The 22,477-nt window shown below is 31.2% G+C and overlaps 2 protein-coding genes across 7 annotated transcripts in view; one reads left to right on the top strand and one right to left on the bottom strand.

Moving 5' to 3' along the window:
• LOC111413900 (Protein tyrosine phosphatase 99A) overlaps positions 1 to 2,700 on the top strand; it is a 300,358-nt gene extending 297,658 nt beyond the window's left edge. For all 6 annotated transcript variants that reach the window (XM_071198715.1, XM_023045036.2, XM_071198716.1 and 3 more), the window contains one exon: positions 202 to 2,700. In XM_071198715.1, coding sequence (XP_071054816.1) covers positions 202 to 248 — 47 coding nt within the window. In that variant the 3' untranslated portion in view covers positions 249 to 2,700. The remainder of the gene's footprint in view (positions 1 to 201) is intronic.
• Positions 2,701 to 8,831: 6,131 nt separating this feature from the next.
• LOC111413907 (cytokine receptor domeless) overlaps positions 8,832 to 22,477 on the bottom strand; it is a 29,948-nt gene continuing 16,302 nt past the window's right edge. Inside the window, exons 4-9 of the mRNA XM_023045043.2 lie at positions 20,058 to 20,178; positions 19,364 to 19,999; positions 18,392 to 19,303; positions 18,036 to 18,335; positions 17,599 to 17,983; positions 8,832 to 10,650 (exon numbers count right to left, since the gene is read on the bottom strand). Coding sequence (XP_022900811.2) covers positions 9,804 to 10,650; positions 17,599 to 17,983; positions 18,036 to 18,335; positions 18,392 to 19,303; positions 19,364 to 19,999; positions 20,058 to 20,178 — 3,201 coding nt within the window. The 3' untranslated portion in view covers positions 8,832 to 9,803. The remainder of the gene's footprint in view (positions 10,651 to 17,598; positions 17,984 to 18,035; positions 18,336 to 18,391; positions 19,304 to 19,363; positions 20,000 to 20,057; positions 20,179 to 22,477) is intronic.

Genomic DNA, 22,477 nt, shown 5'->3' with positions numbered 1-22,477 from the left:
AACGTGAAAAAAATTCAAAAAAAAAAGAACGAGCTTAGTGCAACGCTTCTAGCTTCTTCTCCGTGTCTGTTTTTATCTTCTTCTCCTATTCTTCAGTGTCGGACGGTGTCGCTCCTGTTTGTATGTTATGATTTTGTTTTAATGTGCAACCGCTATGTGTACATTACGATTTTTAACATGTTTGTTTTTCTTTACTTGCAGAATCTCCTCTAATTTCCAAGGATATTATCATGAGGTATCATAAATGACCCGTAGAAACGGCGTCTTGCTCTTTTTCTCATTATTAATTTTTTTAAATCAATTTCGTACAGTATTCAAAAGATTAAAACGGAAAAGAAAAGGAATAGATCCTACATGCTATTTATTTATTTCTTTTTTTGGTTTAATTTTTCCCCTTTTTTTTATTTTTATTTAATTTTTATTATTTTAAACCTCACTAACAATACAATTTTTTATTTTTATCATTACGGGTATTATTTTATTTAAAACATTAAAAAACAAACTTTGGATGGTGATATTAAAAATTAGCAGTATTAGTTTAAAAAACTTTTCGACTTTTAAGCGTTGGGACGCAATCCCAAATCGGTTTTTTAGATCGCGAGCGATGCTCAAAATAAAACTATTTTTACGGAGTAGCGTTAATTGGAAGTCGTAGTTTCATAATAACATTTTTAGAGGTACATCTTGTATATAAAACGTATTTAATATGCGGAGGGTGACAAAGATCTGAAATATGAGTGATATTTGTTATTGCTTATATTTCAAATTTTTGTTGCGCCTCGATATATATATAAAAATATATAAAGGTGATTTTGCACATAATTTCTGAGTCAATTTTAACAAAAAAAAAGCGTTAGGGTATTTTTTATTGATTTAATTTTGTAGCAATAACAAATTAATTATGGGATAAAAAGTTTTCGAATATAAGGAATGTATTATTGCCTCAGAAATATATAATATTGTAATAAAAACAGTTGTATAATATTAATATAAGGTAATTTTTTACTGGGCGGATTCAAAAAAATCTGCCATTATTTAATAAGGCACAGCCATAATTAACCAACACAAATAATCGTAAGATTAGCTTTTTATTTTAATATGAAGTTAAATTTTTAAAGAGTTACGAGCGAGAAATACACTTTTTAAATTAAATTAATTTTTATGTTCCTTTTTTAAACTAATTAATTTATTTAAAGACTGAGAACGTTTAATTCATATTAGTTAAAAAATATATGATTGGATGTACACACTGTAAATGAAAATAATTAAAAAAGTTGTAAAAAGTATTCTATAACAGTGCTATGTAGGATCTATTTTAGATACGATATGATTATACATAATAAATAAGGAAAAGGTAAAAAATAGAGAAAAAAATGGTTAGAGATTTGTTAACGGAGCAGAACGTAATTAATTTATATAAAAAGAAGAAAACTAAATATATACATATATATATATATATAGAAAAGAAAAATTGTATAAACAATTGTAGTTAATGTATAAAAAAGGACTGCGTAAATATTAATTAAAGAAATCAACATCTGTATAAAAAGAATCGAAAATAAAAATAGAAAAGGCAGTGTAGAGTGAGAGTAACTGAAGCAAATTACGTTATAATCCCATATATTGTATATGTAGAGGAAGCGAAAACAAATCGGAAACGCAACAGATAAAAAACTACTCTATCGGACCAATTTATAAATACATTTACGACGTCATTACACGATAACGGTCCCTTCAACATAAAAAAAGCTCAGACATTGAATGTCCGTCCACATTTGCTGACTGCGGACCTCCCCATTCCCTTAAATCAACTATATCAAGTCACGATGAGTCAAGAGAATCACAAGACTTACCGTTTTAAGATCAATTTTTAAACAAAAACGATTTCTAGATAAAACTAGAAATAAAATAGTTAATCTAATCTTTTTATAGATTAACGATTGTTTAAAAAATTTTAACTTTATTAGAAATATAATAATCGTTAATTTATAAAAAAATAATATAAAAGTATGTTTGATGGTAGATGTTTTCGTTTTAAATACCGTTTTTGCTTTGGAAACTTTTTAAATAGTAAGCGCGTTTTTATGTTCCTTAATAAATGTATAAACACAATTTGATGTACATGTCATCCCGAAAAAATAACATAATGAGAAGAAACCCCCTTTAACAAAATAGGTGTTGATAAAAAAAATGTATGTGTTAATGGGATATAATAACCAGCTGTGTTGTGTTAACAATTGTAATCTCTAAAGACTATGTCGTGTATTTTGTAAATATGTTAATAGAGTAAGAGTTTTAGCTCTCTTTTTCGAACGATATCCCAACTCACAAGGCTCGTAAACTATTAAGCCAAATCTTTTTTTTTTTATTTTAATTATAATTTTTTTTTTTGAGTTCAACTCCTAATTTTTTTTAGTTTTGTGTATTCCAAAATAAAAAAAACCGCGAAACGTGCTTCTAACGTTCGTAATCATTCGTTTCTAACGTATAAAACAATTAAAACCCTTTCTCCTTTACCGTAGAACGTATCATTTCCGGTAGGTTACTATTAACTGTACGAAAATAAAAAAATCTGCCCCGCAAGTAATCGAAATGAATGTAACTATAGAGTAATGTTTAACCTACATTTATCGGATGATCATGGATATGACATACATGTATTTCCTTTCTTCAATAAATATATCCTTTATAAAAAATAAATATTTGTTTTTGTATATTTCCATCATACCTCGATTTGTTCCATCAGCATTTAGACACTACTGATCTCTAAATATCATAAAGTTGGTCCACGCAATGTGGGATAAAGGACGAATATTGTACGATAAGACACCTTACTACTTTTTCAATCTATTTGTTACGGAAGATATGAGTAATATTGTTCAGCAGACTAATCCAACAACTTCAACAAAAAACTAAGTTCAAAATCAAGAAATAAGCCTTGGACTCTTGTTGATAATATTGAATTATAAAAATTTTTCGGTAAGCACACACTTTTTGTTTCAAACGAATATACAGGGTGTATCTGAATGACTGCAACAAACTTCAAGGGGTGATTCTTTAGTGAATTTAAAGGGTACTTTCATATATGAACCATGGACGACTTCGGCTCCCCTAAGGAGCTACACCCCTCCAAAAATGGCGGAAAATTTTGGTTTAATTGTTTTTTCTCAAAAACCATAAACGCTAGGAAAATGAAATTTGGGGAATATGTTTAACTCATAATAGGGCACGTTTTGACCCTATTTGTACTTTCAACCTACCCTTCTAAACTACTAAACGTAACCACCCCCGTTCAATTTATGCCTAGATTTTTTTATGAAGATGATAAATACATTGGAAAAATTTCAGTTAAATAGATAAAACTATTCTAAAACTTTTTTGTCTCTTTGATGTTCTTCGAAAATTTAATAATTTCTGAGAAAAAAAAAAATTAAGCAAACACTAACTGTTAAGCTGTAGGGTTGTTAATCGAAAGTTGGAATGAATTTTTAATGCAAAAATCTTAGTAGGCTTTGCAATCTTTGTCAGAAATATTTTTGACGTTTAAATGTCAGTGGTTTTCGTACTATTATTATTGTTTTATTTAAAATTTTGAAACGTCGAGTGAACGAGCGTAAATGCGATAGAACTTTATTTAAAAATTAATTTGAAAAACAATAATAATAATAAGAAAAACACTGACATTTAAACGTCAAAAATATTTCTGACAAACTTTCCAAAGCCTACTAAGATTTTTTCATTAAAAATTCATTCCAACTTTTGATCGACAACCCCAATGTTTAACGTGCAGTGTTTACTTTATTATTTTTTTTCTCAAAAATTAGTCGTTTTTGGAAAAATTTTAGAAAGACAAAAAAGTTTTAGGATACTTTCATCTACCTAGATAAATTTTTTTTAATGTATTTATCATCTGCACAAAAAAAATATTAGCAAAAATGTGAAGGGGGTGGTTACGTTTAGTAGTTTAGAAGGGTAGGTTGAAAGTACAAGTAGGGTCAAAACATGCCCTATTATGAGTTAAACATATTCTCCAAATTTCATTTTCCTAGCGTTTATGGTTTTTGAGAAAAACAAATTAAATCAAAATTTTTCGCCATTTTTGGAGGGGTGTAGCTCCTTAGGGGAGCCGAAGTCGCCCATGGTTCATATATCAAAGTACCCTTAAAATTCACTAAAGAATCACCCCTTGAAGTTTGTTGCAGTCATTCAGATACACCCTGTATAATATAATAATAAATCACAATCAAAGAGTTATTCCTGAAAGTCAGCCGATTGATCGCCTTTGTAAACTTAGACCTTTACTGAAAGAACTACAGAAACAGTTTGAAGAAATATACAGTATATTAATTAATTATCGTACCTGACGTCATCTTTGCAAGTATGCAACCAAGTACGCAAATTGCGTATTGCAATACCACTACTGTAACATTGGTTGCATACTTGTAATGATGACGTCGGGTACGATAATTAATTAAACACTCTGTAAATACCTGGGCAAAATTTATGTATTGATGAGAAGAAACTTAACAAGTTATGTTTATAAAATGGATACACATACAGGATATAAGTGTATTGCGGTCAAGATCATATTTCTACAGGAAGCGCATCTTTCAAGGTAGTTTTTGCATTATCAGAAGGTTTAGTGGATAGTGGTCGAACTTTATTCACTGACAATTTCTACATATACAAGTGTTCATCTTGCCCAAGAACTTATAAAACAACAGAAAACTGAATTGTACACAAAGTGTAAAACATAAATTGAAAAAACATGAAATTATTGCTGCCAGAATAAAGGCCGCAAGTAATGATAAAATGGAAAGACCAAAGAGATTGTGGGATTGTTAATAGATTTTATTTTCCCAACATAATAAATAAAAATTTAATCAAAATTAAATTAGTCAAGCAGTTTTATATACATGTGGCTTCATCTTGGATTTATAGAATGGATTTTGTAGACATAATGCTACAAATACTCCTATTTCCAAGAAGAAATAAGGTTAATAATAAAATGTAAATCAAGTAGTTATAAATATTTTAATTTATATATCGTTGTTCCACCTATAGCCGTTTCCTCTGGCAGCAATGGCAGTTTTAAGTTTTCTATGGAACCTTTCTAATATGCCATTACTTTGGGGATGAAAGGTTAAAGTGTGGATCTGATCAAATCCTAACAATCTATTGAAATGGCGAAATAATCGGGACTCGCGTTGCCAAATCTTGAGAAATGTTGGTTTAGTAATGTTGCGGCTATAGTAGATGTAGTGTCAGGTATTGGGTATGCTTCGGGCCATCTAGTGAAGCGATCTATGGCTACAAAAGAACAGCCTAATGAAGGAGTAAAAGGACCTATTAGATGTATGTGTATATGTTCTAATCTACCAGTAGGTAGATTAAATTTCTAAAGTGGAGATTTTGAGTATTTTTGGATTTTAGTTTTCTGGCAAGGTATGCAAGTTTTACACCATGATTTTATTTGCTTGGTTAAATGTGACCAAAAGAAACGATTTTTGATATTATTTAAGGTGGTTTTGAAACCTAGGTGTGTTAGACAATGAAATTTGTCAAAGATGGTTTTCCTTTAATGTAAGAGATTTCAGAGGTTAGCTCAACTATCTAGTTAATGTATCTAGTTTGCCTAGGAGTTTTCTCTGTTTTCGAAAAAGTGCGATGATCTGTGAAAATTTTGAATTGTTTTCCTTGTAAGAAATGTTTAATCGCGGAATACACAGCTAAGAGTTCTCTGTCAAAGGTGGAGTACTTCATTTAGCTGTTCACTGGTGAAGTAGTTCCATTGTTAGTTTGCGAAAGAACAGCTCCTATTCCTGTTTTTGAAGTATCAGTACATCGAGAAAACGATCCTGTTGGAGAAGGATGTGAGAGAAGTGCAACATTGACCAGAGAGTCTTTGGCTTTAGAAAAAGAATGTTCTTCTTCTGTTGTCCAGAGTGTAATGTTTTTGATTTTTTCAAGTTGCAATTTATTTACTAATTTATGTAGTGGGAATAAGATTTCTGATAGGTTATAATAGATAGGTATGAAACGATGATAAAAATTTAACATTCCTAAGAAACATTGAGTTCTTTTACTGCTATTAAAATATCATCTAAATAGACAAAAAAGAAAGTAAGGCCAATAAGAACTTCATTGATTTAACTTCAAAATTCAAATAGACCAACTGGTGTGGTTATTGCCGTTTTGTAAATATCTTCGGGTGTTTTTGTAAAATTTTGTATGTAACGCCAATCTTCGGAGTCCTTTTTGAATGACCATGATTTATAGATAACATTCTTTTTTAGCTATAAAAAGTTTTCTAAAATGTAGTCTTCGAGGGCGGTTGAAAGGCAGATGAGAGTTAGTTATTATCTTATGTGTTGTTTGATGATTTACAGGAACGGAGAAATCAGGGGAAGAAGTTAAATTTGGAAAATTTTTTAGTAATTGAGTAAATATTGTTTCAAGAGAGAAAAGGCGTGGTTGAGCAGAAGAAGTATGTGAGAGGAGCTGAAAGATTTGTTTCACATTGATTGATGTTTAATATCTATTAAGATATTATCAGCGCCGAAAGTTACGTCTTAATTGTAGAGAAACTGTTAGTAACTTCTTGCCATATGTTTTGATAACTGATCAATTCGCTGCTGATAAAACGAATGTGGAGTTATCTTTATTGAACGGTTTATTAACTGGTAAAACTGATATTTCTGCTCCCGACTCAATGAGAAAATTTAAGTTATTTATAATGTCATAAATAAATAGTCTTGAATTTAGCTCATTGATTTTTAATTTGGAATTCTTTGAATTAGAAATTTTGGGTTTATTCTCTATTGAAAAGCCATATGGCCTATTATCGCCATATTTAGTGTGATAAGTGCAGATGCATTCTTGTGGATGTTCTACGACGATAAATGCACTGTGCACAGCAATGGTGATTTGGGAATTCATTACTGTTGTTGCTTAGCTTGCTGTTGATTGAAACAATTTGGGCAAATGTGCTAAATATACTCTGACATGTCGTGGTGAAGGTATCGAAGGCTTTGATCATGTCGGTCATAGTCAGTTATGTGTTAGTTTGAGTGATGTGCGAAGTGGAAGTGTTTGTTGGTTGTGAGGTTGTTGAATTGTGTGAATAAAATGAGTTGTTGTAATTTAAGTGTGTGGCTTGGTATATGCTTGGCGTTCAAGTGATTAATTCCCAGATCCTATCTGCTATAATCAATAGATCTGTCACCTCTTCTTTGCCAGAGGCTAACAGCGCTACTAAAATAGTGTGTGGCTACGACTTACTACCTGAGAACTGCCTATATTGGATAAAAGTTCTCACCAAAGGGACTCACCTGCAAAATCCATTTCCCTAAAGTCCTTGACATATTAATTTTATAGTTTGATAATTAAAATATCATTTTAGTGACGATGAAGTATGGTATACGTTTGCCAAAATGGGACTTCCTTCTGTTTTTGGGTTAAACGGCTTTAATTTATTCAATATTTCTCCAATTCCTTTTTCTATTATTAATTCGATAATTTCTGCTTCTCTTCAGAAATATATTTGTAAACATCGAAAGGAATGAATAATTTAATATAATAACAAACTTTTGTTGCCAAGATATATTTTAAAAAACCAGGTCACTAAATCTTTTGTTTGCAGAAAGAAAAATATATCGTGGCATCTTGGATCTTTGGAATGGATTTTGTAGACATGACGCTACAGAAATGTTCTAATGGCAAGTATCAAGCATATTGATAAAACTACAATGAAAACACTTGAAAAGCGCATCCCAGCTGTATCTATAAAAAATCGTCTTCCAGATCCTGAGTCTCAGTGTCTCAAGCTTTCTTTTATTTGAAGACTTGAGACTTCTGTTTGTATCCTAACAGATGATATTATGTCTGTTATTGTCATTTGGATTAGACGAGTTTCTCTGGTATTCCAAATTCTATCATAGCGTTAAGAAGTCTCTAAAATCAACAAACAGATGGTTCATGTTGATGTTATGTTATGTTTTGAGATATTCCTTCCTTATCCCATATCGATGTAATCAATATATATGTCGTAGGCATATTGCGAAATCCGGCTTATTACAATAAGCGCCGTCATTTTGCAATGTGCCCGGCAAATTGGAAAATTATCTCACATTTTGTAAACAGCCTGAAATTTTTTAGGCTTATTACAATAAGCCCACGAACCATCAGTCCATTTGGAAAGTGGACAACTGTTTCTTTAAAAAGCCTGGTTTTATTGAGGCTTTTTGCAATTAGCCTTACAGTCGACGGCGTATTAAGAATAAGCTAGGGTGGGGTTGGGTTGTTAATTTTCAAGTTTTTGTTAATTTAATTTTCTTTATATTATTATTGTATTATATGTTCTATTTTAACATTGATCTGAATGATCTGTTTTGTTAATATGTGATAAATGTTTATCAATAAAAACTTGTTCATCAAAAATTGTCGTTTTTCAACTTTCTTGCATAAAATAACCTATAATTAGTTCAAATACTTCAAGAATACTTTAAGGTCAGGTAATTTTCTCGGTATAATTTTAGTGAACTTATATTAGCCTAGGTTTATTGCAATAAGACTAGAAACCACCAGGCATTTTGATGAAACTGGTGCTCACTTTCTAATTAGCCTAACTGTATGTGCGCTTATTATAATAAGCCCAAGAAATTTTAGGCCGATTAATTATTTAGGCACATTGCAAAATGACGGCGATTATTGTAATAAGCCGGATTTTGTAATTTGCCTACGACATATACATCTGCATATTTCATTTTCGCTTCGTTCAATATCTAATGAAATGAATTAATAAAAAAAAAAGGTGAAATAAATAATCATAATTATACATGATATATATATTAGTGACAAAGGAACATTACAAGCATTACAATTTATATAAACTAAAGTCGTACGAATCCTTATGAAAAATAAACGTTAATCCATTAATTAATTTAGCATCATCATATCTTGTATACATCATATATTTATATCTATATATTGTGTAAAATACATAAATACGATATATGTCGCAAAACAACGAACGGAGGAGTTTAGATTTGAACATCAGACCAATGTAATAAGCACGATTAAAAACAAATTAGAACGTTACATGATAAAAAATTAATAAACAAGAATATTACTATCGCTACGCTCCATTGAGTATCTGAGAATAAAACGGGCTTATTCCATTCACATTGGTAGATTGCAAAAATCCCCCCCATTTTTTTGTATAAAAAAAGAAAAATGTAAAACTATAAAGTATTAGAATATATAACACTATCCATAGAACATCAAATTTCTTTCTTTTCATTTTCTTTTCCTGTTTTGTGAGCGTGTGTGTATACATATCGATTCATTTGTATATAAATAAGGTGAAAATACGTTTCCGTCCAAGCAAATATACATAAATCTATATGTACGAGTAAACTGGCAAGTTTTTGCAGAAATGGCAATAGGTGTTTTTTAATCTAATTTAACAAAACCTTTCAGTCATCTTAAGGCACCGATCATCAGTGTTTTTTCCAACCACATTCAAAAAAAATCTTATATATATTTATAAATATATACAAATATTAAACTTTATGTACACAAATTAAAATTATAAGAAAAAAATGAATTAATAATAATAAACACAGGAAGGCTTACAAACCTAATCACAGAATCCCAAACGCAAAATGTAAAGACCTAATAACTTCATCATATTCGCAGAGTGATTGTAAAAGAAAACGCAGTCAGCGCGGAAAACAGTCTCTTCTTCATCCTTTTATTGTTTTTACAAGAAAACACAAACTATGTTCATTAAAAAACACAAACTATTTGTTCAACACTTCATCCAACTGTTTATGTGGCACGTATGCACTGGTTGCTTTCATCTCAGGTGACGCTGGCAAACTTTTTACATCTCCATAACTAACGTAACCGTTAGTTCTCGGTAAATTTTCGTTATTTAACATCTGAGAGTTACTCACATCAGCTACTTGAACATATCCTTTGTTCTCATTGCTTGGTGATATTAACGAATTTTTTTCTGCTGCCATTACATATCCGGTATTTTTCTCAACACTTGGATGAGGAACATAACCAGATTTTTTCTCCTCAACGGTATGCGGTACATAACCGGAAGTAGGAATCGGATTAGCCACATAACCCGGATTAATCGACCTTGATTCCACTTGCTCACACCGGATGTACGGCGAAATATCAGAACCAGGCGTCTCATTACCAATAATAAGCGGGATATCAACTTTCGGGAAACTAAATGGTGTCATTTCCTTCGAATCCGAATGAGAACTCGGATATCCCAACTGACAATACGTTGTAGGTCCATTCCCAGACGTTGAAAGACTAAAATCTTCTAACGGAACAGCTTCAACGAGATGATCGTCGTCTTTCGTTCGAGGTTGTTCAGTCCCGGAATCGCTCGAACTTCCCAAACTTGTACCGGAATCTGATTCGGCGCTATCTTGACCTGAACTACAACCACTTGAATCCCCACTTCGTTTTATACCATCTTTATCATCTAATAAAAATTGATCATCTCCTTGCGGTTCTTTCATACAATCTAGTTCATTTCCTCGAGGAAAACGATCTTTGTTTTCATATAAACCATCTGGTAGTTGGAATTGAACATCCTTCATTGTTATTATGTACACGTAACATCTAAACCAAAAAATATTTGTAATATTAAATACAAGTTGAAAAAATTTTTACATAATAAGCATAACAAAAAAACTTGAAACCACATAAGCCCTGAAATAAGAAGATAATAATAAGGAAGTCATGGACCTCAATGTATCAGATACAGATGAGTTTTTTAGGGAACCACGAAATTGGATAGGACGAAACATCATAATAGGCAACTAAAACTTTGAAGCTAATATTTGACATGTTACATGAGAACAACGAAGCAAAGCTCAAACAGTTAACAAGGACACGATATGTCCAGAGGATGAAAGAGATTCTACAAGGATAGCTCCTACAAGGAAATCCAGAATATGCTTCTCTGAGATCTATCACCAATGTACATCAATAATGTACAAAAAACATCTATACGAAGTTAGCCCCCAATAATTTAGTTAATCTAAGCACGGTATTTGGGACACTTCAGAAAAAAAAAACTTTTGGTACAAAATTGCACTTTTACACTTTTCTCTCAGATGCATAAATATCGAGCAATATATGAAAATTCGATGAATTAGTAATTTTACAATTCGGATTCGGAACGTGAAACCAAGTCTACCCTGCTTAAAGTTTATGGAAGAAATGATCTCGGCCGACTTCGAAGACGTCGGCCACCATAAGTATTGTCCATGATACTTGGGCGGCCGACATCTTCGAAGTCGGCCGAGATTATTTCTTCCATAAACTTGTTAATGGTATCACTTGGGATTCGGAGCATCAAACCAAGTCTACCCTGCTTGAAGTTTATGGAAGAGATATCTCGGCCGACTTCGAAGACGTCGGCCGCCATAAGTATTGTCCATGATACTTGGGCGGCCGACATCTTCGAAGTCGGCCGAGATTATTTCTTCCATAAACTTGTTAATGGTATCACTTGGGATTCGGAGCATCAAACCAAGTCTACCCTGCTTGAAGTTTATGGAAGAGATATCTCGGCCGACTTCGAAGACGTCGGCCGCCATAAGTATTGTCCATGATACTTGGGCGGCCGACATCTTCGAAGTCGGCCGAGATTATTTCTTCCATAAACTTGTTAATGGTATCACTCGGGATTCGGAGCCTGAAACCAAGTCTACCAAGTGCTTGAAATTTATGGAAGAAATGATCTCGGCCGACTTCGAAGATGTCGGCCGCCCAAGTATCATGGACAATACTTATCGGCCGCCCTAACTATTGTTTATGATACTTGGGCGGCCAAATTTTTTTAAATCTCGGCCAAAATTGGAAAAATTTAAGGAATAAGATTGAAAATGTAATTATTGCTATTTGATTAAGTAAACTCCAAGGTGCCTTGAAACACCTTATACAAGGTGTTCCGGTGACTCGGGACATAAAATTAACCTCATATACTAGAGCAAAAACGATGACGATTAGTGAAAAAAAATCATTAACATTAATCATTAAAAACTTCAACAATAAAGATAAAATACGATACCTTCCAAGATTTTATCTTTATTGTTGAAGTTTTTAATCTGTGATTTTGTTAAATTTAATTTAAATTTAATTGTAAATTTAATTATAAGAAATTAGATCTACTCCTGAACCCCACCTATTAACTAATTCCATTATATTGTATAATTTTTCTATGTACTGAAGATGAAACATGTGTACTTGAATAGAATTAAAATATTTTAATATTTCTCAAAAAAGTTTTTACTTTTACATACATCCTATATTATTATATTATTTGAAATATGGAGAATTTCATCCCATTTATAAATGTAGGGTTACGAGCGAACAAAAAAGTTCTGAGCAAACAAATTTTAGGGAAATACAGAGTATAGAGTATAAATACAAAATTGGTTCAATGATTTTGCTTGATATTTGTTTACCCTGTACCAAATTTCAACGCTCTACCATAAATGGTATTGAAAATATATAGATGTGTTAAAATTTCTGAACTTTGATGGCCCATATCTTGGCCATTTGAAGACTTTTATAATAATTTTTTTTCACGAATCGTCACCATTTTTGCAATTTTATGCCCCGGGTCATCGGAACATCCTGTATATAATTATTGTAACAATCGCCGCCAAAATATTTTAGTTGTCAAGATTGTTTAGTAAACAGTTATCACCTTTTTAATTAATTTTTTCCTTTACATTTTTTTAATATATTTCGAAAATTTATTATAGAATCTATTGCTGGTGGTAAGTAGAATTGTATAATATACAGAAAGCAACATATGATTACATTATATGTTTAAATTGAGAAAATAATTTATATTACGATATTTAGATGGGCAAAAAATAAATTGTTTAACATTGTTCAAAAATAATATTGTATACGTGTTGTAGTATAAGGCCTACTATTGTAGATTTTGCTAGAAATTCTTGCGGTATTTTGCGGTTTTACCTTAAAATAAATTTTTATTATAGTGTGTGTATAAAGTTCGGAAAAAATCATAATTCTGCTATGTGCTATTTGTTTGGGGAGCTTTTTCACCATTAAATTGATAATATAGGTGTCCACAAAAAAGTTTCTAACCAAAATTACAATTTATTTTCTGAAACACTAATTAATTTTAATATGAGATGTTAGCGTTCTAAAGTTAATAATTTTCTAAAAAGAAATTAAAAAATTGAATTGACACACGGAGTTTTCGGTAAAATATTAAAAGTTGTTATTGTGTCAATTCAATTTATTATTTGCAAGATTTTTTCCTTGAAAATTATTAACCATAAGTCTTATACAGGATGATCCGTTACTAATGGGACACAGAGCAAAAGTGAATTCCTTACATTCAATTATTTTTTATTAACGAAGATACAGATGGGTAAATTTTGTACTTTATTTCCGTTTTTCTTTAATAATTTTCACTGTAAATTAGCATTAATACTCTAGTCTTAATGCCAATTGACGGTGTTAGTCTGGTATTTGACCAAATAAAATCTTTTTTTTTAATGAGCATAATTAAATTTTGCAAAGTGCTCTTAAACAGTGAAACGGAGAACTTTAGAGAAGATTGGTAGGTATACCAAATTTATGTAAAAATGTTTGAGAAACTGTTTCAAGTTGTGTGAGTTGCAAATATTTTAACGATGAAAAAGATATGTCTACATTAAAGGAGTTTTTTAAGGTAAGCAGTGCCATCTGAAAGATTAAACAAAACTAATACCAAATTATTATTTATCGTCTAAAAAAATGGTAATGTACCAATTTTCATGGTCATAATGCAAGAGAAAACGAAATATTTAAAGAAAAGCAAAAATAAAGTATTAACTTTAATCATCTGTATTTTCATTATTATTAACAATTGGACTAATATAAATCGTAACAATTTAATGTAAGGAACTCACTGTTCCTCTGTGTCCCATTAGTAACAGACCACCTGTATATAAACATATAGGTAGATACAATTAAATAAAATCGCAGTATATCATAAAATACTTCACCCTTGTTAATTGTATACATATTTTTTAATTTCCACTAATCTTGAAGTAAAAAATTGACAAAAACATCTCTTGTAGTTTTACAAGTTGTTAATTCGCATCATGATCTATGATACTTGGGTTGGAATTTGGAGCATCAAACCAAGTATACCCTGCTTGAAGTTTATGGAAGAGATATCTCGGCCGACTTCGAAGACGTCGGCCGCTCAAGTATCATGGACAAGAAGTCGGCCGAGATTATTTCTTCCATAAACTTGTTAATGGTATCACTCGGGATTCGAAGTGTGAAACCAAGTATACCCTGCTTGAAGTTTATGGAAGAGATATCTCGGCTGACTTCAAGGCGTCCGCCAAATTTCATTCTTAACAATATTGCTCTCATTCAGTTTTGCTCTCAGATGCATCAATATCGAGAAAAGTATGAAAATTAGATGAAATCGTGGTCTCGCATTCAGCCAGACCCCAGCTTTCAATTCAATCGGCAGATGTAAAAAGGGGTTATCTGGCATTTTTTGAAAACATGAACTTAATGGCGGAAAATGATCAGTGTACTTGGTCCCACATAATATGTAGAAACTGAGTTCCAAGCTCAAACCGATAGTGTAGATTTGGCTGTCTTTAAATCTGGTACTTTGTAAGAACGGGACATATGAATCACATGGCTCTTTTTTACAACTTCCTTTCTTCGTCAACAGAGACTGTATAGTGTTGTATGCAAAAATAAGTTGACTTCTGATTTCAGGAAAAACTGCCGCTTCCAGATCGACAGGCCCAAACTGCAATTTGCAAAGTTGGATGTTTCTTAAAGTTTGACAATAACGATTTTATGCAAATCATTCAAGACTTTAATGAATTACCAAACAAGGATGTACAAGATTTATTTTTGACAGCACTTATCGAAAAAAGAAATATTAGGCGTAGAAGACAAAATATCGAATTAATGCAGTCGAACAATTTAAAAAAAAAGAGACATGCATTTATTACTGAGTTATATTAACAGATAAGATAAGATAAGATAAGAGAGATGATCAAGAAAATCTTCTCTTTTCCGACGGTTGTAGTGGACAAAATTAAAATCATATATTGCTAAAAATGTGTATGGCCTTAGTGGAACTGAAAATCTTCAAAAAAGTAGAAATTTCTTTCCTGTCAGGGACCATTCATCCTTACCCTGTGACAGAGACTTTGGAGCAATTAAGAAACTTTTACGCAAACTATACGCCTGATGAATATGAGGTATTAATGAAAAATTCAAGCAAAACAGGAAGATTAATACAATAAAAGTGGCGGCCTACATTTTACAAGAAATCATGCATTGCAGATGAGAGTTATGGAAGGCACGTCAAAAAAGAAGACAAACTAAGCTTCAAGTTATCTTCCATGCATCAGTTTATTATCACCGAATCAAATAAAGTAAAAGCTTTTCAGTATATTTGTGGATTGCTTCAGCGCACTTTTACACTGAGAAAAGTAAACTGTGGTACCTTGGCTTTACCAAATAATGACAAAAAAATCGCTGACATCAAAAAATGTCTACATTATACAGGCTGGTCCATTTAACGTGAGACAAACGATTATCTCGAAAACGGTTCATTTTACCCGCATATATCCCCGTATCATTTTTCATAACATTTTTGACCTTGATCTTATTTTCAAGGTTATATGAAGGTCACGAACAATTTATTAATTATTGTAAAATAAAAAAATTTTACTGTGTGGTTTTGCCAGTACAACGGCAAAACATCTTTCTTCAGAAACAATTAATTAACGTTTATAATCTAGTAAGAACAAATAAGATTGATGAATTTTTAAACATTTTCCTACCCGCTTCGATACATTGTCTTTAATTCTTAATTCTTAGAGTACTATTTAAGAATGCTCAATAAAAAAAATCCAGAGAGGTACATAAGGTGACCTGGCTCGTCGGAAATATGTTTGGAAAGAGGTCTAAAAGGTTCCATTTCTCCGCTTTTGTCAATTTGATAATAGAATAACGCATAAAAAACAAGAGTTTGTAGAACTGCTTATGTCGGCATTTTCAGAATATCGCTTTAATAATAAAAGAGACTTAATTGGTTGAATTATCGTATTAACGTGCTATTCTCGGATGAGTCTACTTTTACAAACAAAGGACAAGTCAATAGACATAACATGCACTATTGGAACGTTGAAAATCCGAGATGCTTGCGTGAAGTCGAACATCAACGACCTTGGTCGGTTAATGTTTGGTGTGGCATAAATTGATCGGTCCATACTTTATTGATGGTATGCTGCATGGGAAGAAGTACCGAAATTTAGATGACGTCTTACCAACGTTACTTGTAGATTTGAGCAAAATGATGGATGTCCAGCACATTATTCACATATTGCACGTGAAGCTTTAGATCGGGATTATGCTAGGCGATGGATTGGAAGGGAAGGTCCTGTTTCCTGACTTGCCAGATCACCTGAGTCCTTAAGGATAATTTAGGATTTAGTAACGGTCGTTACTGTTAGGAACTAAAGTAATTTATTGGGATACACGACCAACACGATAAGGCTAGATAATTGAAAAAGGCTTCCTTTTAATTATTCCTTTTATTAATTAACCCTTTAAAAAGTTTTTAGTATTATTTGATCTCTAATTCATCACTTTTTGTGAATTTTGAGAAGTATAGTTATAAAAAAAGATGCAATTCAATTTTTGCGACCTCATGTTTAACTTTGGTTCAGTTCCATGTGCAATCCACTTTTGTAAGTTGTTAAGATAACTTTTTATAACTTTTGTTGTCTCAATATTGTAGTCAAATAAAATTTCTGAAAGCTCGGTAAAGATAAAAGGAAGCCTTTTTTAATTATCTAGCCTTGTCGTGTATCTCAATAAATTACTTTAGTTCTTAAGGATAATGTTTATCGCGGTAATCTTATTATTACTTATTTTACTTTTATCCATAGATTCAGATTTTGCAATAAAAAACATAGGGTGCCATTTAAAAAATTGGGCGTGACCTTCATATGACCTTGACAATAAAGTCAAGGTTAAAAGATTTTATTGTCATATGGTTTTCCCCTTCGCACAGAATAACTTTCATTTGTTTCATTTTTATGTAAAATGAACCGTTTTAGAGATAATCGCTTGTCTCACGTTAAATGGACCATCCTGTATACGAGAGAAGCATATAGTTTTATTCAGCTATTATGGATTAGCCGACAACCACAGGACAACTTCCAAGCAGCGAAGGGGAAGACGACTAACAAAACATTCTTCTATTTTAAAATGAATTTTTATTATTTTTCTATTGTTTCTTAACCTTTCAAACCCCTAAATAAATTTTGTTAAGAATGTTGTGTATTTCTATCAAGTTCTGCGCCAGTTAGTGTTCAAGGTTAATGGGAAAGATTGATTTCCACTTTTATATTGGCCAAAGAATAAGCTTTCGAATTTAAAATCGGTGGAGAATAGGTACAAAAACAATTTCGACGATTAATGCAGATTCAAGTTTTTATGAAATACTCTACACACTAAGTTTAATGTGCTATTATATATGATACTTACTTTTTTCCAAAAACGACGAAAACGAAACCCATAATCAAAATAAGAAACAATGCAAAACTAATAGCAATAGTAACAGTGTAATCTTTAACTTTCTGGCATCTTTGTCTATCTTCTTTACTCCAATCTCCCATATATATTTCCCCATCTTCTCCAATGTTAACTGCACGTACTTTATAAGAAACGGTTCCATAGGGTGAGGTATCACTACATTTATTTAGAATATGCATCGTTGTATTTACGCGTTGCGGATCTTTGTGTAAAGGTTTTTCGTCTAAACTCACTACTAGTTCGTAATAATCGATAGTTCCAGCAGGTTGTATCGGTTTTTCCCAAGTTATGGATGTATTTAATGAGTAATAATTAACTTTATCGATGCGGCTCGGTTCTAGATAAAAAAAAATTAGTAATAATTTAAATTTTTGGTAAAAAAAACTTACGTCCAACTTTAGTTCTCGCAGAAACAACATCTGAATAGTCTGAACATTCGTCAATACAAGCCGAAATCGATATATTATAAGTTTCGTAACTTAGTAAATCTGTTAAGGTAAAGTTTTGTGTTTGAACGGAATCGTCAGTCCCGGTCTGAATGGCTTGAGCGACATTTTTATAGAGGTTGTTGTATTTCACCTTAATTTCACGAATTACTTTACTGATGGGTTTTTGTGGAAGAGACCACTCAAATGTAATTGAATTGTTTGTTACCTTTGTAATATTTAAATTGATAGGTCTAGGTGGTCCTATAAGAAATTAATTAATTTAATTGTTGTGTTGTGACTAAAATTAAGAAACCTACTTCCTTCTAAAGTTGTAACATACGTCTGTTCACTAAGACTAGAACTCCCGTCGGAATCTTCCATGTAAACGCCTACTCTATATGTTGTATATGATTCTAAATTTTTAATGGTGTAAGACGTCTCTTTAATGCTACTCATAGGTAATCTTATTATTTTTGTCGGGTTTAAACATGTTTGTACTAACGCCACTTCACAATATTCAATAACATAATTTTTAATTTTTTTGCTTATTTCCATACATCTTAATTTCCAACTGATAGTTATTGATGTAGTTGATGGTGTTGCGTCGTTTAACACAAACGATGGTTTATGTAATAAATTATCGTCGTGACGTACCACGCATTGCGACCATTTCATGGATGTACTCTCTCGTTTACCGTTCGCACTTATTGCCATGTCGATATTATTAGTGCGAGATACCGGAATGATATAGCTGGTTTCATTTGCCGGTACCGTTGCCCATTCGATATTTGAGCAAAGATGAAATTGTGCCCGCTTTGAGCTTTCACACCAATAGACGGTGTAATTTACCAAATGTTCCGCCCCTTTAGATGGTGGTGACCAGGATAATCCATACTTTGTCTCCGAATACTCTTTTAAAACAGGAGAATCCATTTCCATTTCGGGGTTATATAGAGGCGGTATTACAATTTCAGAATAATTTAAAGATTTCCCAACATGATTTTCCGAACGAATTTCAAATATGTGCTCGCGATTCGTATTCAAGTTATTTAATTCGTAGTACCCGTTTGTTGTTGTAACATTCAAATCATAACTTTTCGTTTTACAATAAACGATATAAGTTAAATTTGCACCGTTCCTATACAAAGCATCCACTTGACTCCAATAAATAACGACACGTAATCCTTCGTTATAAAACGCTCTTCTATTTGCGATTGGGGCACCCGGCACTTAAAAAAAATACAAAAATTATTTTGATTAATCATAATAATAAATTAATAAAGACTTACGTGCTCCGTTTGTTAAATGAATTATAAACGCCTTTTTTGACCACATATCGGTAGCATCGGTGTCGTTCAATCTCATATAAACCCTGACGTTGTACAAAACATAAGCATAGGGTAAATCGGTTAAATTAGCGTAAATTCGCTTCGAATCGCAGCTTGTGCTAAACACCTTGCCCATATAAAAATATTTGTTATTGAACGTGTAAGTAATATTGTGTTCCAAAGAAACGTGAGTTTTAACCATATTATCCGGTATATCCCAAGACAAATACAACGAAGATACCGTGGAGTTCTCCACTCGTAAATTAGCCGGCGGGCTGGTTTTGATTTTTTTATAATGTTCGATTTCGAACGTTTGGATATTCTCACCAAGGAAATTTGAACCGTTCAAAATAAAATAAATTATATCGTGCGATGGTCGATAATAAGGTTGTTTCCTTGTGGAAAAAACGCACAAAGTTTTATTATTTTCTTTCGTATATTCACCACATTCTGTTGTACGCTGCGTTTTGTTATTATAATAATAGGTTAACGTATACTTTACAGCATATAGCGCTTTCAAATCCGGAGTCCAACTACACGTTAAATTCTCCAAATTGTAGCCGATACAATCAAAGTCGGTGACGTTATGCGGTTTAGCTGTTTGAATAAATTTCAATATTACAAAAAATTAATTATTTTTTTGAATTAAACTTACATCCAACTACTATACTATTCAATGCAATCGAGTAATTGTAGTAGACACAACCCAAAAACATACTCATCATCTTAGGACTTTTATTTACATACCTTATAACAGTTTCATTTATTCTTATTATCTAAATAAAAAAAAATTAATAATTAGTTTTATATTTACATTTAAAAACTGAAGTTTAAGCAAATTTTACAGTGCGTGTGGAAACTGCGATATAAAATATATAGCTCCAAAAAAAAAAAGAATAATCTGTATTCACACAAACAAGTTATGATAATCGGTGAAAATAATACAGAATGTATTTCTGAAGATTAAATTTTATTTAAAAAATTTTTGTTCTCAACGACCGGTTTCGATTATTCTATAATCGTCTTCAGGTTGTTCGCTACGAATTAAAAAACATGTATTGAAAATTTCACAAAAACGCATTAAATCAATTAACAAGTATTTACCGTCAAAAGGGAATTCAATTCTTGAAGAAAACTTGGAGGCATGTCACTTCTATTTATTATGTTACAGAGAAGATTCTTAGGGCCGCATTCAGAGACGATTCTACATCATGTAGATTCTACAATTGTAGACCGAGAATCTGTCACGCCAGGTGCATAGCAATGAATCTATCGCACTTTAAGAAGGTGTTTGTATGTTTGGTTTATTTTTCGTAATGAGAAAAAAATTATAATTAAAAAAAATTGTTTTACTTTTAAAACCATATTTTTTATTATGTTATTAATATTAACGACACAATATTTTTATTATACTTTTCGTTTAAAATTTAACATTTCATGGGTATTAGAATAATATGTAGGAACACATATTTAATAAAACAGATAAGAAACCGAAGATTCTATCCTTCACAATTTATTTATTTACATATTTGTTTTAATTCTGTATATCGGGTATCAATATCATTGATGTGAAGATACTCCTCAAAATTACAGGTAAGTACTCAAACATCACAAAAATAATGTTATTAAAAAAAAAGTATCAAAAAAATATATTAAAAGTTGGTCTTCATATATGTGTTCGATGAACTCGTTAAAATCGTCGTCTTAATAATAAAAAAAACTCAAAAAATATAAATAGCACCTGCACTACAAAAAGAAAAAATTATTAAAAGTAATAGTAAACACCTAAAAATAAATAAAAGAAATCCAATATGAAAAATACCTACACTACAAAACAGTAAAAATTAATAAAAATTAATATTAATTACTTTACAAAAGTAGAAATAAAACAAAGAAATAACAATAGGCTACACTACGAAAATACAAAAATAATTAAAATTACACTAAACTTAAAAAAAATATATATATATACCGAATATAATAATGAAAACAAAGTACCTACTCTACAAATAGAAAAAATAACGCTAATACTGAACACTTATTACAACAAAACCACAAACACTATCGAAAAACTACAAGATATACAGAATTAAAACAAATATGTAAATAAATAAATTGTGAAGGATAGAATCTTCGGTTTCTTATCTGTTTTATTAAATATGTGTTCTACATATTATTCTAATACCCATGGAGTGTTAAATTTAAACAAAAAGTATTATAAAAATTAAAATATTCTGCTGTTAATACTAATAACATAATAAAAAATATGGTTTTAAAAGTAAAATCTTTTTTTTTTAATTATAATTTTTTTCTCATTTCGAAAAATGATCGAAACATACGAACGCTTTCTTTAAAGTGTGATAGATTCATTGCTATCAATTGCTATACGCCTAGCGTGAGTCGAGACGACGTCGATCGCCCAGATGCCGAGCTCGTCCGAACCGATTCTTGGTCTACAATTGTAGAATCTACATGATGTAGAATCGTCTCTGAATGCGGCCCTTAGAAGTTATGTCGTGTTCACTTGTCAAATTATACAAAATAAACGTTAAAACCTATTAAAAATTCCTTTGTACATTTAAACAATTGTAGATGCAAAGTTTTTAGAACTAGGATGTTCGAAATTATTACAAAATATTCTTTTTTGACTATACAATAAATCTTCATCAACACCGCTGTACGAATGTCAAAAAACAAGTATTAAATAAAAGGTTAAACACAAGGTTATATATATATATACATTTATATACATAGTATATATATATATATATACAAGGTTAAATAAAATTTAATCTTCAGAAATACATTCTGTATTATTTTCACCGATTACTATAATTCACCTGAAGACAATGGAGAAATTCATTAATTTATTAAGTTATGATAGTTTGTTGTAAATTTTCCATTATTCATCAAGATTATATAACAAAATCCAATAAAACTTGTTATTTTGTACTTCTTGATGTTTTTATTTTGTTTTTGATTCCTACCGGTTTCGGTTTATTAAACCGGTATCAAGGTTCCCGCCATTATAAACCTCTTCTTAAATATTTTTAATGTGTTAATAATATTTTTGTA

Source organism: Onthophagus taurus, chromosome 8 (assembly GCF_036711975.1).
Source record: "Onthophagus taurus isolate NC chromosome 8, IU_Otau_3.0, whole genome shotgun sequence".
Classification (NCBI taxonomy): domain Eukaryota; kingdom Metazoa; phylum Arthropoda; class Insecta; order Coleoptera; family Scarabaeidae; genus Onthophagus; species Onthophagus taurus.
The sequence above is the reverse complement of the archived record's forward strand: the minus strand, read 5'-3'. Positions and strand labels throughout refer to the sequence as shown.